The 21408-nt window shown below is 38.3% G+C and overlaps 4 protein-coding genes and 1 non-coding gene across 9 annotated transcripts; 4 read left to right on the forward strand and 1 right to left on the reverse strand.

Moving 5' to 3' along the window:
* Positions 1-1951: 1951 nt before the first annotated feature.
* Positions 1952-3971, reverse strand: LOC112183489 (histone H2A.Z-specific chaperone CHZ1). 5 transcript variants are annotated; one of them, XM_024321870.2, is made up of 2 exons: positions 3199-3971; positions 1952-2268 (listed from the first exon to the last, which is right to left on the reverse strand). In XM_024321870.2, the coding sequence occupies exon 1, from the start codon at positions 3796-3798 to the stop codon at positions 3205-3207; it is 594 nt and encodes a 197-aa protein (XP_024177638.1). In that variant the 5' UTR covers positions 3799-3971; the 3' UTR covers positions 1952-2268; positions 3199-3204. The 5 variants fall into 5 exon arrangements, with proteins under 5 accessions (XP_024177638.1, XP_024177639.1, XP_024177641.1 ...); XM_024321871.2 differs by lacking the exon at positions 1952-2268 and adding an exon at positions 2660-2678; XM_024321873.2 differs by lacking the exon at positions 1952-2268 and adding an exon at positions 2805-2822.
* A 1268-nt stretch (positions 3972-5239) lies between these two features.
* On the forward strand, positions 5240-9212 carry LOC112188853 (long chain base biosynthesis protein 2a). The gene is made up of 12 exons (XM_024328082.2): positions 5240-5654; positions 5747-5812; positions 5928-6016; positions 6129-6274; positions 6348-6472; positions 6566-6659; positions 7026-7189; positions 7419-7580; positions 7996-8122; positions 8288-8454; positions 8545-8652; positions 8784-9212. Exons 1-12 carry the CDS (start codon positions 5529-5531, stop codon positions 8874-8876), a joined length of 1467 nt encoding a protein of 488 aa, XP_024183850.1. The 5' UTR covers positions 5240-5528; the 3' UTR covers positions 8877-9212.
* A 2365-nt stretch (positions 9213-11577) lies between these two features.
* LOC112186534 (B3 domain-containing transcription factor FUS3) lies at positions 11578-14734 on the forward strand. Its single transcript, XM_024324982.2, has 6 exons — positions 11578-11946; positions 13263-13352; positions 13588-13688; positions 13915-13961; positions 14074-14150; positions 14317-14734. The coding sequence occupies exons 1-6, from the start codon at positions 11614-11616 to the stop codon at positions 14662-14664; spliced, it is 996 nt and encodes a 331-aa protein (XP_024180750.1). The 5' UTR covers positions 11578-11613; the 3' UTR covers positions 14665-14734.
* A 327-nt stretch (positions 14735-15061) lies between these two features.
* On the forward strand, positions 15062-15134 carry TRNAK-CUU. Its single transcript has one exon. It is a non-coding gene; the product is annotated as a tRNA-Lys (tRNA).
* Positions 15135-15291: 157 nt separating this feature from the next.
* On the forward strand, positions 15292-19146 carry LOC112187295 (V-type proton ATPase subunit C). The gene is made up of 11 exons (XM_024326038.2): positions 15292-15480; positions 15602-15670; positions 15828-15955; positions 16050-16149; positions 16970-17037; positions 17135-17276; positions 17445-17561; positions 17743-17868; positions 18229-18312; positions 18407-18486; positions 18702-19146. Exons 1-11 carry the CDS (start codon positions 15367-15369, stop codon positions 18802-18804), a joined length of 1131 nt encoding a protein of 376 aa, XP_024181806.1. The 5' UTR covers positions 15292-15366; the 3' UTR covers positions 18805-19146.
* The last annotated feature ends 2262 nt before the right edge of the window (positions 19147-21408 follow it).

Raw genomic sequence — 21408 nt, forward strand, 5'->3', positions numbered from 1 at the left:
ATTTTGTATGAATTAATAACTCAAGAAAGTGATCGTGACGTAGGTTAATCTAAATCATCCAATTAATTAGCAGATGCTAATTTGCACTAAAATTAAAGGAGTGGTTAGGTTAGGCCAAAATGAAAAGTTAGTTAGATAGGCACGCGATATGATAATTATATAAGTACTTACCTCTTAATTTGATTAAAGACTACTTAGCTAGGCAGTCCCCACTTCAAGTTAATTATAATTATCATTGAAGGTGAAAGACAACAAGATTAACTAATTAATCACTTTAATTATTACAAGCTTAAGAGTGTACTGTTCTCTTAAGTCTTAACAAAATGCGGTGATAATGATGATGATAGTTTCCTATAAATGTAGCTAAATATGTAATGCTCCTCCTCCTTGAATCATTTACCAAGAATTGCAGCAGCCATGTGATGTTCTCGAGCGAAGGAAGCTTAGGTAATTAACTAGCTTATCCTAAGATGATCAATCGATATTTTAAAGATCAACTAGTGCTAACATTTCCTAGTTTGGGATGCCATACGTATATATTAGTGGATTAATTATGTATGTGTATGCATGTTGAGAGAGTGGAAGGCGGCCTTGATAGAGACTTGAGAATTGATATGGATGCGCGCATGCCCGGAGCTGGAGAGCGTGGTCCTTCCTAGTCACCAATCCGGCCTTCAAACTGGTCCTCACTCCTCGATCACTCGTTTAAATCGCTACTGAACGTAATTAGTGTCCCGGCCGGCCGGCCAATACCTCCGTCGATCGTATTAGCTAGTCTGTCACAAGCCTTGCTTGCTAGTAACTAGTAATCCGAGACACAGAGATAACATACACAGACTGACAATGGATCGTCATACGTATGTATGGACAAGGTGTGGTCCATCTCCTTCTCCTCTAAAGCAACAACACAACTAGCCAGGATCCAATCCAGAGGACCAACCTGCGACTGCATGCTTACCATGTTTTGATGCTGACCTCCCTTCCCTTCTCTTCTCCTCCCCTCTCTCCTCTGATGACAACATAAGAAAGAATGCAACTTTGTCGAATTACATACACAGTCTGTCCTCGAATGGCTGTCCTCTAGTTTGTGTGTGTACGCAATCAATCACTTAAATAGCGTTTGAACCATCAGCAGAACAAGAATGGGATGGGATAGGATGGTCCCTCCCGGTTTAGACTTCTCTGGAACCATATTTACATGACATGACATGACATGTTCCATTCAAATTGCAATCCATGATGAAACATATAACCCAACCGGAGCCAAATCACATTAGCTAATCATCTTTGGTGGACATACAATATTTCATTGCAAATGTATATAGTCAGCAAGGCAGCTAACTCTGGATCTAAATTTTATATGAAATAACAGCCAAAACTGGCTGTACCATCAGTAAACTCCACCAGTCGCTTGAGTTATTACTTATTAGTATATATTATGATTTATGGGGCTTGAAATAAAACAAAAGGACATCCACCATCGATCAGGCTTTTCTTTTCACTCTTCTTTCGATTATACCTGAAACATCTCAACCAAACCAGACTTCTTAACCACAACCTAGTCTACATACCAGGACCTGTGAACTTCTTATCTCCTGCCATTTCTTAATATGCCAACACATTTCAGTCAATAACATAAAACTTATATGTTATCCAATCCTAAATGATGGCAACCTAAAATCCACTGAAGGAGTTCATCCCAAATTCTGTGAACAAACTCTACTGGGGTAACAATACTGTAGGGAAGGTCTTCGAGCTTGAGGAGAAGCACAAAATTCAGAAATGAGGAAGGAAGAAGCAGGAATTTATTCCTCACAAATTTGTACCATACCAGTCAAAACTCAAATCTTACACAAAATAATCTCAAGTTACCCCTGTTGTCAGCAAATACAAGTCAAGGAGAGAAGAAATAGAGATACATTATATGCCAAAAGCCAAATGGTCAAAAAGATTGAAAATACCCTATCAGAATGGAAAAGCAATATTTCCGGCAAGTAGCGACTACTGTCTAGATGGCACCAAATATTCATCAAGTCTATTTATAAGAGCTAACCAAACATTTAAACTATAATCCTTGACATCTAGTATTACAGGGAAAATTGTTTGGGCAGGGAACCAGCAAAGCAATCACCAAGTTTGCAGACACACTAAATTTCTATGTGCATGATTTGTTTCTTGTTACAAACAGAACTCCTTAAAACAGCTTTCAAGCCCTCATACATTCACTCTCCGCCACTTTCACCATCGCGGCAGAGTGACTTGAAAAAACTGCACATGAACAGACGGCTTAAAGGAACTATCTTATTACCTAACCGTATAAATGAAATGCTACATATGCATAATAGTCAATCACCAGGTAAGTGAAGCGTAAATTTCAAACACAAAGACAAACAAAGTAGAGCATGGAAAAGTAATCAAAGATCCAATATCATCCAAGCCACATATATGAGATCGTGACATCAAATGCAATCAAAACTCTCTGTTGAAACTCAGAGCAATCCAAAAAAAGTTGCACAATAAGAATATCAAAATAATCTTCTTATAAGCAACTACCATGATGCATGGCCAAAGTGAATTATGTCCTTTCCCTATTCCTCTTGGTTAATCAATGTTCTCCTTTTTCTCCTCGGAGATACCTGACAGTATTTCCCTGTTAATGAACCCTCAACAGGTCTTCACTGTAGAAATAGGAGAATAGTGTCACTGGCACCTCAGCCATACAGCAGTAAAATTACAAAGAGAACAGATTTATGCTGAGCCTAGTCAACTTGAAGGAAACCCCAACTCATGAAGCACTCAAGCTTTTACTTTCTACCCAAAGTCTGAAAATGCACAGGGAAAGCATCCAGTTACATGAATCTTCGCCTACTTCAGAGTGTGATTATCATTCAGCTTACACTTCAAATTGTTGCTCAGCCATGGTGCATTTTGTACTTGAACAATTCTTCACACATTTCTAGCTAACTAACCACTAGACAAACACAAGCAGTATGCATGCACACATTAAATTTTGAACACATAAAAAGAAGAAAATTGCATATATAAATCCAACAGGGAAGGAAGATAGTTAAACGATTCAGTTTACATCAGGGTATCCACAGCCCTAGCCGGATTGGGTTCGGAAAGGGCAATTTACCTAGCATAACCTCATCATCAAAGCACTAATACTAACATATGGATAATTTCAGTTGCACTGACCTCTCCTCAACTCAAACCATCGCTATCATCACTGTCATCGTCATCGTTGTTGTGGTTGTGGTTTGCGTTGTTATCATTGCGGATGTAAACCCCAGGCTGAACCTGCCGTCTCCGAGTCCTGGAAGGAAGAATGTTGTCCAAATCGACCTCCGCAAGAGGATCGTCCGATAAATCGCTGTCGCCGTCTTCGAATTCGCTTCCGCCGTCGTCGGTGGAGGAGTCGTCGTCGCTATCCTCCTCGCCATCTTCATCATCATCTTCTTCTTCTTCTTCTATCAGTATCCCTTTGCCCTTATCATCTCTCACAATCCCCTTCCCCTTGCGATCCACCACGGATTTCCCATTAGACTCTTCACCGTCTTCTTCATCATCGTCGCCGCATTCCTCCTCGTCTTCTGCTTCGGGATCTGCATTGCCTTGTAATTCAGCTTCGGAATTGCTCTTCAAATTTTGCGGTTCTTGAGTTTTTCCTTGAGAATTGTTGCCGGAGACTTGAAGCTTGACGGATTTGTTGGGGTAGTCGGCTTGGTCTTCGCAGCTGGGATCGGGTTTGCGCTTCGCGCGCAATGTGGCTTCTTCTTGGTCCTTAGTTTCGGCCATGAATGAAGCTGCGTAAGGGACTTGCTCTAGTGCTGGGGGAATGGGGCGACGAGATGAATTAGGGTTTTGGGGGGTTCTGTGAACACCACGAGAGAAGTGAGAGAGGGTTCTTGTTGGGAGTTCATACCAAAACTAGGTAAAAGCGGGTTTAAGTAGCCCTACGTTTTCCCTGCCACAACGCGGGCCACTGGCCCAGAACACAACCAGGCTTTTATTCATCACTATAAAACAGTTTTGTTTTTCTTTCCGCTTTTTTTTTTCACAAAGATAAACTTTAACAAAATGATTATATCTATTTTACCCTTTTGAATTTTAGGTGTCAAATCTCAAACTTTGACTTGACAATCTTTAATTTGATCCATCATAGACAATCTTTAACTAATTTGTTACTTGGATTTAGACATAACGAGCACACTAAATGAAGAATTTTGGCACCTGTCATATATATAATGTCTTTTTGCGATATCCAATTTGATGTAGAACAAATTAGACTAATTTAACTAGAAAAAAGATTAAAAAAAAAAGGTCATTGGATGATTAGTAATTCGCACTTCATGAAGTTATTAGCCAATGAAATATTTATGAAGATGTGATTTTAGAGTTTTTGGGTTGTTTGTGCGAAAAGTTTGATTTAAACTGTAAAATCGAATCGATGCAACTTTTGACCAGAATATCTGTTTTTTACGCATGATACTAATCATCCTATTAACCAGCCAAACGTCGTTGCGTTACATTGCCATATACATAACTTATATTAATACTACCACATATATCGCATCACTTTTTGGGTTTTTCCTAGTAGTGCTAAGAAAGTCTTTGATATTATGAAGAAAGAAGTTGGAGTATGTAGTTTACCTGCATGCATGTTCGCCTAGGTCTTGTTTTAGTTACCTCACGACTTGCCACGACAGCATTTCATCTAATCTTTTTTTTTTTTTGCTGAGAAAAACATTTCATTTGATCTTTGATGCAACAAGCAACGACTAGCTTAAAATGATTATCTTGCACTAATTTTGAATTATATTCTATATCGTGTCAATAATTATCACTCTAAAATAATAATCATCTCACGTGTATTGTGTAGCAATAATCGTGACCATGTGTCTCAATATCATCATGAAAGAGTTATGTAATTTTCAACTGGGTCTTTATCATTTGTCTTTTGCATTTTGTGCAACTTTCTATCTTTAACAATTTTTTTCTGTGGTGCTGAATAAAAATCTATTATTACAGAGAACAAAATATATATATGGCATTTTGGTCATAGAGAACAAATTTTCGTACAAAAAGAACAAAACATGTTTAAACCGAGGATATTATGGCATGACAAGAAGTTGATTTTTAGTGTCATCTAGATATTTATAAGAAAATGTGGAGAGGAAAATACAGAATCCCAAAAAAATAAAACGATGCGTTTTGTTTTGCATTGCAATAGCCTGGAAAGTGTAAAATATTCGTAATTTCATATCATGGCCCGCAAGTTTCCGCCAGCGGCAGCCCCCGGTCATTCCATCCAAAAACAATAACACATACGACGGGGACGACCCTCCTCCTCCCCTCTCATCTTCTCCATTTTTGACCTATCGGGTCAACCCGACTCGGATATCCGATTATCCGACTGAGACACGTCTCGGATCTGCATACGCCACCCTACCAACCGCCCACTGCTCCCGAATTCCAGATCCAGTCGTCGTTGCTAAGCTTCAGGCACTTAGACGACTAGCTCGAAAATGATTGCAATTCCCTATTTGACCGCGTTAACCACCTACTTCAGCTATGGCTTGCTCTTCGCTTTTGGGCAAGTCAGAGATTTCTTCAGAAAATTCATCGACTGGTGGAGCTCTAATAATCTCCAGGTTCTTTATGCATATATGTATCTTCCACCTCCATCCTGTTACACTCTTATTCCTTTTTGTGATTGATTGATTGCTTCTTCATTGCAAAGCAGGGTTATGCTCCAATCTGTTTAGGACTTGAAGATTTCTACGTCCGTCGTCTCTATCTTCGAATTCAGGTATGCTGTAATTCTGATTCGATCATCTACTCTCGCGTCTGTGTATTGATCGATCCATCCATCCATCCCCTAAACATAAACATAGATTGATAATCTTTAAAGTTCCGACTGCCAGGACTGTTTCAATAGGCCTATTGCAAGTGCTCCCGATGCTTGGTTTGATGTGGTTGAACGTTACTCCAATGACTACAACAAGACACTCAAGTAAAACATTTACGATTACAGATTCAACAGTTTTTCCACAATTCTATAACAATACTAGTCGTCTTGGCTAAGTTTCATTAGTTTCTCGTGTCATAATCTGCTCCTTATGCAGACTAACCTCAAACACAAGCCGATGCCTTAACTTGGGATCTTATAACTACCTTGGCTTTGCTGCCGCCGATGAATATTGCACGCCTCGTGCCATCCAGACATTGAAGAAATATTCTCCCAGTACCTGTAGTAGCCGAGTTGATGGCGGTATGCATACTATTCTTACGCTTAATAACTAATTTTCGACTTGTCATTAGCATAATGCGCTATCTTCCAACAGGCACTACGGCTTTGCACAATGAACTGGAGAAGTGTGTTGCAAATTTTGTTGGAAAACCTGCTGCTATAGTTTTCGGCATGGGTTATGTCACCAACTCTGCTATCCTTCCTGTACTGATTGGAAAGGTCAGTGTTTTCTTGCTTCTTTTAATGACGTTGTTTCCAAACAATGTCTTTGTTTTTTTTATTTGTCTGACTTCCTACCATTTTAATTTACAGGGAGGTTTGATTGTTAGTGATTCTTTGAATCATAACTCCATTGTTAATGGCGCACGAGGATCTGGAGCATCCATTTGTGTCTTCCAACACAACAGTAAGTCCACAAGTTATCTAATCTTGTATGTTCTTTACATGGACTAGGGCACCAAATTTTACATGCCAGGTTTTTAGATGGTGGTGTGTATTCTTTTTGCTAACAGAATGCTGCTAGATATAAGTTAGCATTTAATTGCATACATTTCTGGTTACCTAATTGACTGTTTATGGAGAAATTTGGCTACCGGATAAAAAAGGCTGTTATTGGCCTGTTAATCCTGCACAAATAATGAATGTGGTTGTACTTTCTCTTAGATGCTGATGATATCATGAATGGAGTTTCACTTGTCAAACTTAAAAGAAAACTATAAATCTCAGGCTGGAGGCTGTCTGCTTATATCTCTACTCCTTGCTTGATTTACAGCTCCATCCCATTTGGATGAGGTTTTAAGAGAACAAATAGCAGAGGGACAACCTAGAACCCGCAGGCCTTGGAAAAAGATTATTGTCATTGTGGAGGGCATATACAGCATGGAAGGGGAGCTTTGCAAACTTCCTGAGATTATAGCAATCTGCAAGAAATATAAGGTTTGTTTGGTAGCTTTTGTGTCAAAATATGTTTTTATGATCTCTTAGTGCAGTGCAGTCTAATTTCTAGTATATTATTGGTCGTTTCTGTCATATGAGAGAATGAGACCATTTTTTTAAGGATCTTATTTATCTCATCTAATTGGGAAATACCTTGCTAAACTATTGTCTTCTGAGTAGTACGTACATTATTAGCTTCTTGTTCTTACTATCTTCCTTTTTGTCCTAGGTCTATACGTATTTGGATGAGGCCCACAGTATTGGAGCTGTAGGAAAATCAGGACGAGGTGTTTGTGAGCTCTTGGGAGTAGATACTGCTGATGTTGATATCATGATGGGAACATTTACCAAATCCTTCGGATCATGTGGTGGCTATATTGCAGGATCCAAGGTTTGCCTTTTTCTGCACTGTTCTTATCCTTTCTATATGTTGAACAACGTGTGGTTGTAATCTAGTCAACCATTGCCTAAATTGCAGTGTGGCATTTGTTGAAATAGAAAGGATAAATTGTGTACAAGTTTAACCATAAGTTTGTTGAACACAGTTTTAAATTCATCAATCAAAATGCCTTGCATATTTATGCTGCTGTTTGCATCGTTGATATTGGCAGAAGACTTTATTTTCCGGATGCATTCAGATGACGGTCTTGAGTTTTAACTTTCCGTTAATGAGAATTACTTGGGCATATGTCTTAGTTATGCCACTTTGTTTTCATTTGGAATATCTATATAATGTTGTCTGGAAGAAAAAAAAAATCATGAGCTCTTTGTTGACTTTATTGTGGTCTACTGATGTTGTCATGTAGGACCTCATCCAATACCTGAAGTACACTTGCCCTGCTCATCTTTATGCAACTTCCATATCACCACCGGCTGCAGAACAAATAATATCATCCATTAAGGTCTTACTTGGAGAGGATGGTTCTAACAGAGGTGTTGATTGATTTTTTTATGTTTTTTTTTGCTCTCTTGTTTAGTTTCTTCTGTTGTGATATGTACTGTGCCAACTCATTTAGCGTTCATATTTTATGAAAAAATATAAATACACACACATTGGTATATTAAAACATAATTGAATGAGAGTTTTTTGTTTCGCAGGTGCCCAGAAACTCGCACGAATAAGGGAGAATAGCAACTTTTTCAGGTCAGAACTGCAAAAAATGGGTTTTGAGGTTTTGGGGGATAATGACTCCCCGGTAATGCCAATTATGTTGTACAACCCAGCCAAAATTCCTGCCTTCTCACGGGAGTGCCTTAAACAGAATGTGAGTCCATCATCCTGCAATGCTGTCTAAAGGTTCTTGTTTCTGTAGCTTTTGATGACATTTGAATTAAATTGCATGGTGCCCTTACAGGTAGCTGTCGTGACAGTAGCCTTTCCTGCAACCCCACTGCTGTTGGCAAGGGCACGTATCTGTATATCTGCTTCTCATACAAGGGAAGACCTACAGAAAGCCTTGGACGTAAGTTCTTACATCACTTTAGACCGTCCACTTTCTGTCTTCATGTTCCTAGTATATGCAACTTATATAATAGTTGGGAATATGCCTTTTCATGTGATTTTGTGCATTGACAGTTGGGCTGTTTCTTTCAGGTTATTGGCAGAGTTGGTGATCTGGTGGGTATAAAATACTTCCCTGCTGAGCCAAAGAAGCTGCAGGAAGAAGAGCCGCTGAAGTTGGACTGATTTAGGTGCGTTGTTTTAGTTTTAGCCTGGAATTGTCATTTGTCCTACATGAGGTCAGGAGAGGGGGGAAAGAAGCTGGAGTCTGGACTAGTAGTGATAAGTGATCTCGCTGGTAGTTGCCTTGTGATTTAACCTGTGGTATAATGCTGTCTGCTTTGTAATATGTCATATGTTCTACATCTCAACGTCTGTATCAACATGCTTGATTCAATCTAATAGGGCGTCCTTGTTCATACACTCCCTCATCTTGTTGGAGAGGATAGTATTTGAATATTTTTAATGTAGTTTTACTCGATTGATTTTCTTTCTCTTTCAATGAGTTGTACGTCATTGTTATATACTTTTGCCGAGTATCTTCTTTGTTTGTGCCCGGATAAGTTTATCTATCAAGAATCATGATGTATTGTTAAAGAACTATTTACTAATGATGAAAAGATTAGAATGATCTAATATTTGGATCCATAGGCTCGTGATTAATGTCGGTGCTTGGCTCTAATCCTAATAAAAGAAGCATGGCAAGTACTGTGAAGAAATCTGAGGGCAAACGTACGTTTGATGATTTGTAACGAGGCCATTCATCTTTCTGATATCTGCCACCTGCATATTCACCACACGAAAAATGATCCTTCAAACAATTAATTAGACGCAAGCAATGTTATCTGTTCCTCAGCCTCCAAAGACATTGAATGAAACAAAGAGTAACAACCCAGCATAATTTGAATTAGTTAAGTACACCCTACATAATAAACTTCCAAGTTAATTTCTTTCCATTTAGGCCTCGTTTGTCTTGCGGAATTGAGGGTTTGTGAAAGGAAAGTTTTAGCGTGCATAAGGAAAGGAACAACTTTCTCTTAAGAAAAATATGGGGGAAATTGATCATTTCATCCTCCAAATGATTGACTTTCCTTGCATTAATTGTGTATTAATTAAACAGTATAAGTACATTTTTATCTTTGTTGAAAATTATTATTGACAATTTTATTCAAAAAATTTACGAGATTTGTGTAACTATATATGAGAATATAATTGGAATATTAGCATAATTTTGTTTCATTTCCTTACAGAAACCAAACACTAGAATGCAAACAAACATATATGTTTTTCTCTTTACTTTCCCAACGTTCCAAACAACGGAAAGAAAAGTTAGTGGAAAATTTGTTTTCATTTACTATCGAAATTCTTAAGTAATCATTCCGCGAACCAAACGAGAACTTAGATAAATAGCTAAGTAATCATTAAATACAAAAACCCAAACATAATTTGAATTAGACAAGCAAGCCTGGATTCAATAATTAGACAACACAGGTAACGTGCATGGTTAATGCAATGAGAATCAGAACAGGGTGGTTTAACTAGAGAGTTGGGCATTAATAATAGTGACTTGGTTTAATTAATTGTCCTACTGCCACAGTTACAACATCCTTTGCATGCAGTCCAAGTGGCAGCGGGAACTGATCGACTTGAAAAGAAGGGAGCAGAAGAAAGAAGAAGGGAGTTTTGCTTTGGACAGAGGAGATCAAATTTCAGTGCAATTATTACTTCTTTCCAATATCACTTAGCTGTATAATTAATTAGCTGATAAGTAGCTGACAATCCATTCAATTAATCTTTGTCTCTGTACAATGAACAAAAACATTGAACTCAGAAAAATCTGATTAATTAGTAGTGCAATATCTGGGATATATCAGAAGAAAAGCTAGGAGGTCTGAGACTCTAAAAAGAAAATTTAAAGGAAACTAGGGAGTACAAAAGCTTATGGTATGAGTGCAGCATACGCAAAAATTCCCCTGGTTAATTACATCTACGTAGAGCGTTTCCCTGTTCTCTCTCTCTCTCTTTCTCTCTTTCCTGGAATTTATGGAATTGCAATTTGCAGAGAGAGAGAAACAGATCGAGTGAGAGTAGTGTACGTACATCACATGGTGTTGTGTTTGTGTCTGGTTTTCCGTTTCGATCACATGAAAGCGAGAAAGAAAAGGGGGAGAAGAGTCCAAGCTCAATAAATCAGCTAAGCTCATTAGGCCCAAACCCGCCATTGTTTTCTGGTGCATGAAAAACCTCAGAACTTTTGCAACACCTGTACGGTAACTTTGCTTCCTTCACCGTCCATCCGTCACTTCTCTCTTGGCCATTCCTCAACGAGCTCCACTCCACTCCACACTTCTCAATGCTAACCCCTATCCTCCTAACCATAGTCACACTTGACCACATTCGCTAGTTTCGCCAAAACGCATTCACATTATTCTCAGAGCGCCCATGAATGCATATTGTACATTTGTCATCCAAACCAGGTGGTTCTGCGCCATGGTAATCACCCAAAACCCTAAATTGCCTGTGAATGAATACCCACTATTGCCCATTGACATAAACAATAGTAACCACACAATGAGAACAAAAGAGGTGTAAAAAAGAGAGGGGAATGCAGCTTGCACAAATGTCATGACTGAAAATCCAAAATCCAGGCACTAAAACCCTCCTCTGTCTTTGCCAAAAATAGCACCAAAAATTATAAAAGAGAAAGAGAAAAAGAAAAAAAGAAGAGGAGAGGAGGAGTCACCTCCACTATTACAAAGGCCACCCATTTCGTGATTGCCGAGCGTCCAAAGGTAGCTCAGTTTGGATCTGCAAAGAGCCACAGTAGTCGTTAGATACATTTTCACACAAACCCAGACCAGCAGAGGAAGCTAGCTCAAACCGAGAAAAAAAAAACCCTTGATCATATAGCTGCAGCCAGCTAATGATGATGGACCAAACCCACGCCGCCCTTCACAGCAAAACCGAGGCCTTTGCCTTGAGGGCAGGTGTTAACGAGCACGGCTTTCTCACTCGTCATGATGATCAGGAGGTTGACAACAACAACAGCAACAAGAAGCACGACAACAACGTCAACTCCTTTCAAGGGTCGGATCGTCCCGGGTCGATCCGTGACCTTGTTCGTGCCGTCTCAACTTCTGGTGTGCAGAGGAAGAAACGGATGATGAGGCAGAGGCGAGCCACCACCATCAACTTTCAGCTCTCTTTTGCCACCCCCAGCTCTCACGTGCTCCCTTCCACTTCCCCACCTGCACGTGTGAGAGCTCCCTTTCCCTTCCCTTCCCTTACCTAAAGTTTTTGAATTTCATCTAGTTTGTTTCTTGATATCTTTCCTTTCTTATTAATTCCTTTGATTAATTGACTTCCTCTCTGTTAATCATCCTGAAATTTTCTTTGTTTTACTTAATTTTTGTTGGATCTGTGACTGTTTAACTAGCAGCTAGTGACTCTGAACTCGGATGTTGTAGATCCGGCGCGATATCTTAAATCTTCAGGAGCAGGAATTCATGTGTCAATTTTTTAATGAAGGATCTTAAACGAACGATTTTGAGGGACTCTAGCTGGATATTGTTATATGCTTTTTCGTTTCTATGGAAATCTCTTATTTTAAAGTTGTAAATTTTTATTTTACTTTTCCCGGATCTTAAGATTTGAACTTTAGACCTCATTCAACATTCTAGATCAACAAGATTTAATGTTTAGTAAGTTTCACAAAATTTCATTTTGATGACATATTAATGGGTTGACACAAAAAAACTTGTAAACGTTGTGTACGCACTATGTAAATCTAGTGATGATAGATACCACCATCTCATTAGTAAGTATGGATATATCATTTTAGCCTTGGGATGGACGAGTTCGCTCTTTCTTTTTAAGGTATCGATTGTTTTTTTTTCACTGTTATAATTGGATACTAATGTGTGGTAGAAGATATATATATGTTGTAAGCTCTAAGATACACGGGAACTCATTTACTTATAAACCATGTACGAAATGCTCCCTTCAAGAGATTCTTGTTAAGTTCCTAATCTTGCTGCTAATCACAACTTGGTTCCCTGTTTGTCGAATAATGTGCAACATTTGGTATATGCTTTTTCACCCGTTATACAAGGGTAACACATTTTCTAATATGTTGTTTTTCTTCTTTCTTGGAAGACCAACATTACATCGTGATGTGCTCCATTTATTTCTTCATCTTCCCCTGAATATATTGCATGTTTGTAACGATAGGGACGATAATTATGTGTTTTGTGGATTCTTGACAAAATAATTAGACTGTTGTCGATTATTGAATAAAATGATTAGGTGTTTTTGTCGATTATAGGACAAAATGATTAGGAGCTTTTGTCGATTATCGAACAAAATGATTAGACGTTTTTGTTGATTTTTGAGGAATATATCTGGAATTTCCTTGTCGTATTAGGCATGCGTATATATTTCTTATGAATACTTCGATCACATAAGGTACTTCAAAATGACCGTTACGCAATTTTTCTTCTATTATAGATTTCTTTAGTGCACATCTGTTGAATGTGAATTCTACTTTAAAAATGATTCCTGATGCTTTAACAGGTAACTGATCCTGCAAGGTTGAGATTTCTTTTCCAAAAGGAACTTAAGAACAGTGATGTGAGCACTCTCAGAAGGGTGGTACTCCCTAAGGTTTGATAATATTTACTCACTACCTTTTATAAGTTGTTACACTCCAATATTCTCTGATCATTCCAAATTAGGAATCATGTTTATGAACGGTGTCAATATGAATACTGTACGTATATCATGCTAGCTATCTAGTAGCTCTATATTAAGGCAGACAACTGCAAAATTTGGAGCTTCATTTACTCATGGGCCGAATGACATTGATTTATTTAATATCAATGTTGGTATTGTATTTCAGAAAGCAGCTGAGGCTCATCTCCCAGCCCTGGAGTCTAAGGAAGGGATTTCTATCAGCATGGATGACATAGATGGTCTGCATGTTTGGAGCTTTAAGTACAGGTTCTACTAGTTCCTATACATATATAGATGAATATAGCTTCTGTATACTAAAACTGCCAAGCTCCACAATTTTTTTTTTCCAAGTGAAGAGTTTCCAAATTTGAATAAGTAGCACGACTAACTTTCAAGCTTCAAGGATTCAAATTATAAGTTGAAGCACAAGTGAGTTATCTTTTCTTTAGATATGTATGGTCAATCAATCTATGTTCTGTTATTTTTCAAGCAGATTTTGGCCTAACAACAACAGCCGCATGTATGTGCTCGAGAATACTGGTACATATCCCTTCCTTTCCTATAACTTTTCTGTTTTTGTCTGTTAACACATAATCAACTTAAATTTTCCATTATCAATCTTGTACATAAAGTATATGTTGAATTTTCACAGGGGAATTCGTTAGCACACATGGCTTGCAACTTGGAGATTTCATCATGGTTTATCAAGATAGTGCAAACCACAATTATGTATGGTGACTTAGTTCATTGCTTAATATAGTTGTTGTCATTCACTCATTAACCTTTATGTTTCATGAGTGTATGTTATATAGAGAAGCTTTTGAGCACTACTGAGACTAAATGAAGAGCCATTGGTTAATTCATATGTTGCTGATCGATGATAATATTTTGGTAGGTCATTCAGGCTAAAAAGGCCAACTCTGTCCAAGATAATGATGAAGAAGATGAAACTGTATATGGAGTGGAAGAAACTATGAACAATGCTGTGAATGAGCTCATGATTTATGACTCGCTCCCTGATCAGGCTAACAAGTCTAGCTCGTTTTACATGCCGACAATGGATCATGATCACATGCAGGATGTTAATGCAGGCATGTCATTTGTGTATGACACCACTGCCTTCTCAAACGACTCTCTCCTTGATTTTTTGGGTGGATCCATGACCAACTATTCCAGATCAAATGGACGTCTGCAGGAAAATTTTGGGTCTGTTGAGAACCTGTCTCTTGATGACTTCTATTAAAGTACTTGGAGATTATGCCTTGACAGATAGGGCACTCGATCACCAGTCAGTACATGCTAGCTGCTGTAATATATGTAATTTTACTGCTCAAATGGCTAGCACCTCAATGCGGGATATGACTTTGTTTTGAGATATACTCTTTTTATTTTGGCCTCGACGTACGTACTGGAATCTATCTGAGCTAGACTGGGATACATATATGCATTAATAAACGCTATGGCAAATTAATTGGCAAGTGTAAACACTTGTGATTTCTACTGTCGTATCTATTACATTTCATTTCTTGCATGTTTTCACAAAATAAAACTCCAATTAATCGCTTGGAAGGATCTCCTCTCAAAAAGCAACTGCCTCTGCTACTAGTAATATATGCCATTTCAGTAACGATCAACAACCAGCCCGTCTAGCTCAGTTGGTAGAGCGCAAGGCTCTTAACCTTGTGGTCGTGGGTTCGAGCCCCACGGTGGGCGAAATTAAATTTTTGCATCCCCGGTGGGCGAAATTAAATTTTTGCATCCCCCGGCTACCTTTATTAATTTTTTTTTTTACAGACAAAGATGAGATGGCATGAGCTTATTGGTCATGTTAATTATATATATATATATAGACCTCGATAATAATAGGAGTTAGTAAAATATTGGAACAAAAATATAGAGAGGAGTTTGAGTAAGAAGAGGAAGAGGAAGGAAAGGAAGTGAAAAAATGGCGAGCAGGTACTGGGTGGTGTCTCTGCCTGTCCAAAACTCGGCGTCGTCTTTATGGAACCGCCTCCAGGATCAAATCTCCAAGCATTCCTTCGACACTCCCCTCTACAGAGTAACTAGTCACTCTTTTCTTTCTTTCTTTCTTTGTTTTCTCCAAGATCTGACTACTCATGTTCCTCGTTTGTTTTCTCTCTCTCAATCGCTCGCTCTCTTCTTGCTTCTTTATTTTGCAGTTCAATATTCCCAATCTCCGCGTCGGAACCCTCGATTCTCTTCTCTCCCTCAGCGACGATCTCTTAAAGGTATTCCTTCTCCCAATTGCAGCCTCTCTATTTTCAATTTTGTTTTTGTGAGACATTATTGTTGAATGCATGCGAATTGAATCTTTTGGATGGCAATTTCGATTGCAATTTTGTTTATTCGATCTGTTAATTGACACTGCAATTCCGCAATTTGCAGTCCAACAACTTCGTAGAGGGTGTTTCTCACAAGATCCGGCGCCAGATCGAGGAGCTAGAGAGGGTTTCTGGAGTCGTGAGCAGCTCTCTCACCGTGGATGGAGTTCCAGTGGATTCATACCTCACTAGGTATTTCTGAGATCACTTATCATCAGCTTTTCGATAATGTCTCTGTTTACCTACTGGAATTTTGAGTTTTTTTTTGTTTTTGTTTTCATGCTAGGTTCGTTTGGGATGAAGCTAAGTTCCCGACAATGTCTCCTTTGAAGGAGGTCATCGACAGCATTCATGGTCAAGTTGCAAAGATCGAGGATGATCTCAAGGTAATGCTTTTTACCAATTTTCATTTACATTGGGGTTTGGGTCATTTTGGTCATCGTCTTTGTTCTGATCTGAGGAGCTAAGCTGTTATTGTTGTTATGACAAGTACAAATAATAGCATATAGGACTTAATGAGGAATTAAAACAGATATCTGCTGAACTTCAATCGAGAATTTCATCAAGATGGCGACTAGGGTTGCTGTTTCCATTATTTATATAGTTTTTTTTTTTAAGACATTATGTATCGACGGTGAAGTAAGACTAAGCCCATGAACTTATTATCCTAGGTTGGAACAAGTTGATAGGATCCCCGGTGAAGTAAGACTAAGCCCATGAGCTTATTATCCTAGGTCGGAACAAGTTGATAGGATCCCCTTTATTTACGTTCCCATGTCCCTCCCGCAGTTTGTTAGCATTGCCTTGAAAGAAAACTCAATCACCTATGATACTATGTCAGTTGATTATTCTCCAGCTTTTTTAGTCATTTAATCATGTTTCGAAAGAAGACTGGTTTAAATGTGTTGCAACTGGAGGTAACAAAGAGGGGTGCCAAATGAAAGTAGATTCATGAATATTTAGCAAACTGTTGGACTACCGATTGAAATAACCATTATTTAAGTTGTTGAGGAAACTTACTCCCATTGTCCATGGCAGTCAGCCTAGTCCTTGCAGCCGTCCCTACAGCATCGTTTTTGAAAGGCTTTCTTTTTCTTAGTTTGTTGCCAAAATAATTATACTTAAATTTAACCGGATATGTTTATTTAATTAATCTTTCGATCTTACCAGAAAGAAATCACTATATATCCTATGACTCTTTCGTAGGTTCGGGTAGCTGAGTATAGCAATGTTCGCAGTCAACTTAATGCTATCAACCGAAAGCAGAGCGGAAGGTATTATTGTTCAACTTCATTGTTCACATCCTATCACTGCAATCATTTGGGTTATTTTATTATGATTCTTTGTTTACCAATGTCTCTCCTATTTTAGCTTAGCAGTCCGTGATCTTTCCAATTTAGTGAAATCAGAGGACATCGTTGTTTCGGAACATCTGGTGACCCTCCTTGCAATTGTTCCCAAGTACTCTCAGAAGGATTGGCTGTCAAGCTATGAGACCTTGACTAGTTATGTGGTATAATTTTCTCCTTACAGCCTTCTACTTCATTACCTACTCAAGGTTGTTGCTGTAGGGTGAAAATGGTTGATTGGACAATCCAATACCTTTCAAAGTTTTGAAATAACAACACTTTGTTTTGTTGAGCTTCTTGCTTCAGTCATTGATCTTAATAGCATTTTTCAGGTCCCTAGGTCCTCTAAGAAGTTATTTGAAGATAACGAATATGCTCTTTACAGTGTAACACTGTTTGGTCGAGTTGCAGATAATTTTAGAACAAGCGCTCGTGAAAAGGGATTCCAAGTGAGTTTTTTGTGCATCCTCTTTTGTTTTTCTATGAAAGATGGAAATTTGAATCTTCTCTTCTGCTTATGCTTTATGTAATTAATTTACTGGCAGACTAGCATTGTCACAAGACATGTGTCCAGAATTGAGTTGCATGAAATCTTATGATTGACTAGAGTAACTTTATCATGTGGTTCAGATTCGTGATTTTGAATATAGTTCTGACGCACAAGAAAGTCGAAAGCAGGAGTTGGAAAAATTGGTACAAGACCAAGAAAATTTAAGAAGCTCGCTTTTGCAGTGGTGCTATACCAGTTATGGGGAGGTAAGTGTTATCCTGTTTAACTTTGTTAGTTAAAACTTGTAAAGCATGTGATTTAGAATTTATAATTGGAAAAGTTATCTTAGAGGGTTGGCATACTTGTTGGATAAAATGTTAAAGGTGATTGTCATTTTTTGGATTCTGTAATGGTGATGGTCAAATTATGTGGTCTGCAAGAACATGTTAGTAGAGATCATAATGAGTTTAATCAAGGTGTCTCTTGAGTAATCTTAAACTGAAATATGGCCTGATGTAAGTAGCCTCTGTAGCTCAATTTTTGGCAACTGTTCTTGTTGGAATCATTAATTACATCCTCTTATGGTATGATGCATATGGGAAATTTTATATTTTCTTTGCCTGCAGGTGTTCAGCTCCTGGATGCATTTTTGTGCTGTACGTGTGTTTGCTGAGAGTATTCTGAGATATGGCTTACCACCATCTTTCTTGGTAAATGAGCTCTTGTTAGTTCATTTTTCTATCACTGTTTTACAACCAAGCACTTGTTTTTGACTCACCAATCAATACTGAAATGATATTTCAGGCATGTGTTTTAGCTCCAGTTACAAAAAGTGAGAAGAAAGTACGATCAATCCTTGAGGGGCTGTGCGACAGTTCTAACAGGCAAGTGTTTAAGCTATGTTTGTCTGAGGGACTTAAACTCTTTGGGTAGAACACTAGTATATCTGCATTAATGAATTGTGATCTGGGAGTCATGCACTTGGTGTTGGTGCAGATAACATCAAGAACCTTGTCACTATCTTAAGAGAACTTTTTTTTACGTGATATGATTTTCCCATTTAACTTACTGATGTTTTTAATTTGATGTTTGAATGCAGTACTTTCTGGAAAACTGAAGATGAAGTGGAGGGAGGGATGGCTGGTCTAGCAGGTGATGCTGATGCACATCCATATGTTTCATTTACAATCAATCTTGTTTGACTGGCGCAGCACGATGCAGTGTCTCAGTTTCAAATTCTGAATCTGAGGATTCCTTTGGACAGCAAATAATAGTGCAGACGGGTTCAAGGATACTTTGTACATTAGGATCAATAACTGTCGCCGTTGTTAACTATTTCTAAGTGCTGCTTCGGGAGTTTCCATGAGCGTTTATGTCTGTTTTTATAAGAGTGAAACTTATGGGAGGTTCTACCATCTCGAAATTTGTAGTTTTAGTTTGTTTTCGGGTTTCTGTTTACCAGTATCTACAAAGCTTGAAATACATTGTACCTTATTATATATTTATTTGATATGATCAAATAATACCTCGAGGTTCCGTTTAAATGATAAGTATAATAATCTTATGATCCAACTAATATGCAGGCCTTGGCCAATAGTTTTAAGAATTCTTTCTGCATTACAGAATTAGTATGATTAGGAATGTCAAAGCTTTGGGAAAAAAGGCAATACATTCAGGTTGGTGGCATGAACGGCAACTCGGCGTCAAGAACAATTGAACTTTGTTTATTCGGTACCCGATTTTGGGCTCAAATGGTAGTTCTATTTTAGTTGTTTTGTGAGTCGGTGTTGTTTTGTGAAGTTGAAGCGAAAATTACAAGACAAAACTCCTAATACAATCAAATCTAAAGCAGTCAAAATTGAAAGTGGAAAGAGCTGAAAGCGGAAGCTTGTTAACCCAAGTAGTCGGGTTTCTTGAGGAATGAGCATAGTTGGCGACGACATCAGTGACAAAATTGGCTTCACGTGGAATGTGGATGAAAGAAACTTTCTTCAAATTGACTGGCTAAGAATCGGATGTCCTTGATGAGGGTTTTGAGACGCCATGGAGTGTTGCATTTTTTGTTGATAGCATCAATGATCAGCTTCAAGTCACCTTCGACAATGACTTTCTTGAAGTTTTGAATTAGGGCATGGTACAAACCATCTCTTACTGCACTTCCTTCTGCAATGGGAACAGAGGAGTAACCAATAGCTCTGGAGCCAGCAAAGATAGGAGAAGCATCATGGTCTCCGATTTTGTTACTAAGAACCAATCCATCAAAATTGATCTTTATGACACCCCCCGGGGGGGGGGGGGCGGGTTGCGCGCGCTCCGCCTGATTGCACCATAATGAACTGGAGCTTTGGGATAGCTAGCAGGATTATTGCATCTAAAATCAGCTTCCGAAGTAGCAGCAGCATGGACTACCTTAGTAGTTGTTTGTCTGAAAGTGTAGTTGTTTCTTGCTCCCCAAGAGAAGAAGAGGTGGTTTAAGTCTTCATCCCCTTGACAGCAGAGTTGGCATAAAATGTCATTACTTGAGCAAAATCTAGCAATTCTTGTCTTGGTCTTTAATCTTCCACATTGTGAAGTTGTAATGTTAGATATGTTGCCCTATAATTAATGCATTGCTCTTCTAATAAATTTAGAAATTAGAACCTATCATAAATCAACAATGATGATGCGAGGAACATCGGCGAATAAACTAGCGTTGATTTTCCTCTTCCCATTCTTTCTTCGGTAGGTTTCCCCGTAATAGGGAGATCTGCGTAAGCTCTTATCCGTATCTTACGATTTCTTTGGCTCGATCATAGCATAATGGAAGTCTGGCTGTAGCCCAAGCAGCGCGTTAAATTGTGAAAGATGACCAGCTCTACAACTTTGAGTGCCATATCTTCCAAAACCAAGTTGTGTACCGTCTGATTCACAACCTTTGTGACTTTTTGCCAAGACACAAGTTTCACAATGTAAAGATGACTCGTCAATGCCAATAAATAAAGATGGCATGGTTTTACGCATTACATTGAAAGAAGGATACCCTAAGAGTCTGCCATAATCAGACCTTTTCAGCTTTTTAGAATTCAAAGTCAAAGTGGCTAGGAAATTCTTCCTCAGCTTCTCCCTGGCGTATCCTTGATCCAGTCCCCCTCAGATATCCCCTGCTGATAATTTTCCTGTTCAGAAGGTCCTGAAGCAAGACATACATAGGGAAAAATGTCACTCACAATGACTGAATTGCTTGTAAAAGGGTACATTCTCAAGTATTTTGAATTCGATCCTCAGTAAAATTATAAAGGACACTCATTTATGATGTGATAGAGGCTCTTCTAATGTTCACTCACGAATGGGAAAAAAAGGTAGATTCAAAAAGTGAAATTTGCCCCAAAATTGTGTGTTTATATTACAAGGAGTTTTGTCTCAAATGGGGAGAAATTTGAAGCGAGAGTCAAGACGTAATCTTTTGGAGAAATGAGGTTACTATGATTCACATAATCTGACTTGCTTGATAAAAGGCTAAATTCGTAAGTATTTTGAAGTCAATCCTCAATGAAATCATAAAACACACGAATTTATGATGTTATAGAGGTTCTAATGTTAAAGGGTCTATATAAACACTCACGAATCAAAAAAATGGTAGATTTAAAAAGTGAAATTTTCCCCAAAATTCGTGTAGCAAATGGAGTTTTGGCTCAAATGGGGCGAAATTTGAAGTGAGACTCAAAACGTAATCTTTTGAAAAAAAATTGAGCTGACTAATATTTCTATTAGACTGGCCAAACATGTCCCCAGAAGGTAATTTTAATGTGGCCGATTTCCCCTCTTCA

The sequence above is a fragment of the Rosa chinensis genome, chromosome 2, assembly GCF_002994745.2.
Source record: "Rosa chinensis cultivar Old Blush chromosome 2, RchiOBHm-V2, whole genome shotgun sequence".
Classification (NCBI taxonomy): Eukaryota; Viridiplantae; Streptophyta; class Magnoliopsida; order Rosales; family Rosaceae; genus Rosa; species Rosa chinensis.

Excerpts from the sequence above, each read along its gene's own strand:
- LOC112188853 (XM_024328082.2), top strand. The coding sequence starts at position 5,529 with ATGATTGCAATTCCCTATTTGACCGCGTTAACCACCTACTTCAGCTAT. Across the intron at positions 6,660-7,025 it reads TTGTGTCTTCCAACACAACA|CTCCATCCCATTTGGATGAG; the intron begins GTAAGTCCACAA and ends CTTGATTTACAG. Across the intron at positions 8,653-8,783 it reads ACCTACAGAAAGCCTTGGAC|GTTATTGGCAGAGTTGGTGA; the intron begins GTAAGTTCTTAC and ends TGTTTCTTTCAG.
- LOC112186534 (XM_024324982.2), top strand. The coding sequence starts at position 11,614 with ATGATGATGGACCAAACCCACGCCGCCCTTCACAGCAAAACCGAGGCC. Across the intron at positions 11,947-13,262 it reads CCACTTCCCCACCTGCACGT|GTAACTGATCCTGCAAGGTT; the intron begins GTGAGAGCTCCC and ends ATGCTTTAACAG. Across the intron at positions 13,353-13,587 it reads GAAGGGTGGTACTCCCTAAG|AAAGCAGCTGAGGCTCATCT; the intron begins GTTTGATAATAT and ends ATTGTATTTCAG.
- LOC112187295 (XM_024326038.2), top strand. The coding sequence starts at position 15,367 with ATGGCGAGCAGGTACTGGGTGGTGTCTCTGCCTGTCCAAAACTCGGCG. Across the intron at positions 15,481-15,601 it reads TCGACACTCCCCTCTACAGA|TTCAATATTCCCAATCTCCG; the intron begins GTAACTAGTCAC and ends TTTATTTTGCAG. Across the intron at positions 18,313-18,406 it reads GCTTACCACCATCTTTCTTG|GCATGTGTTTTAGCTCCAGT; the intron begins GTAAATGAGCTC and ends ATGATATTTCAG.
- LOC112183489 (XM_024321870.2), bottom strand. The coding sequence starts at position 3,798 with ATGGCCGAAACTAAGGACCAAGAAGAAGCCACATTGCGCGCGAAGCGC.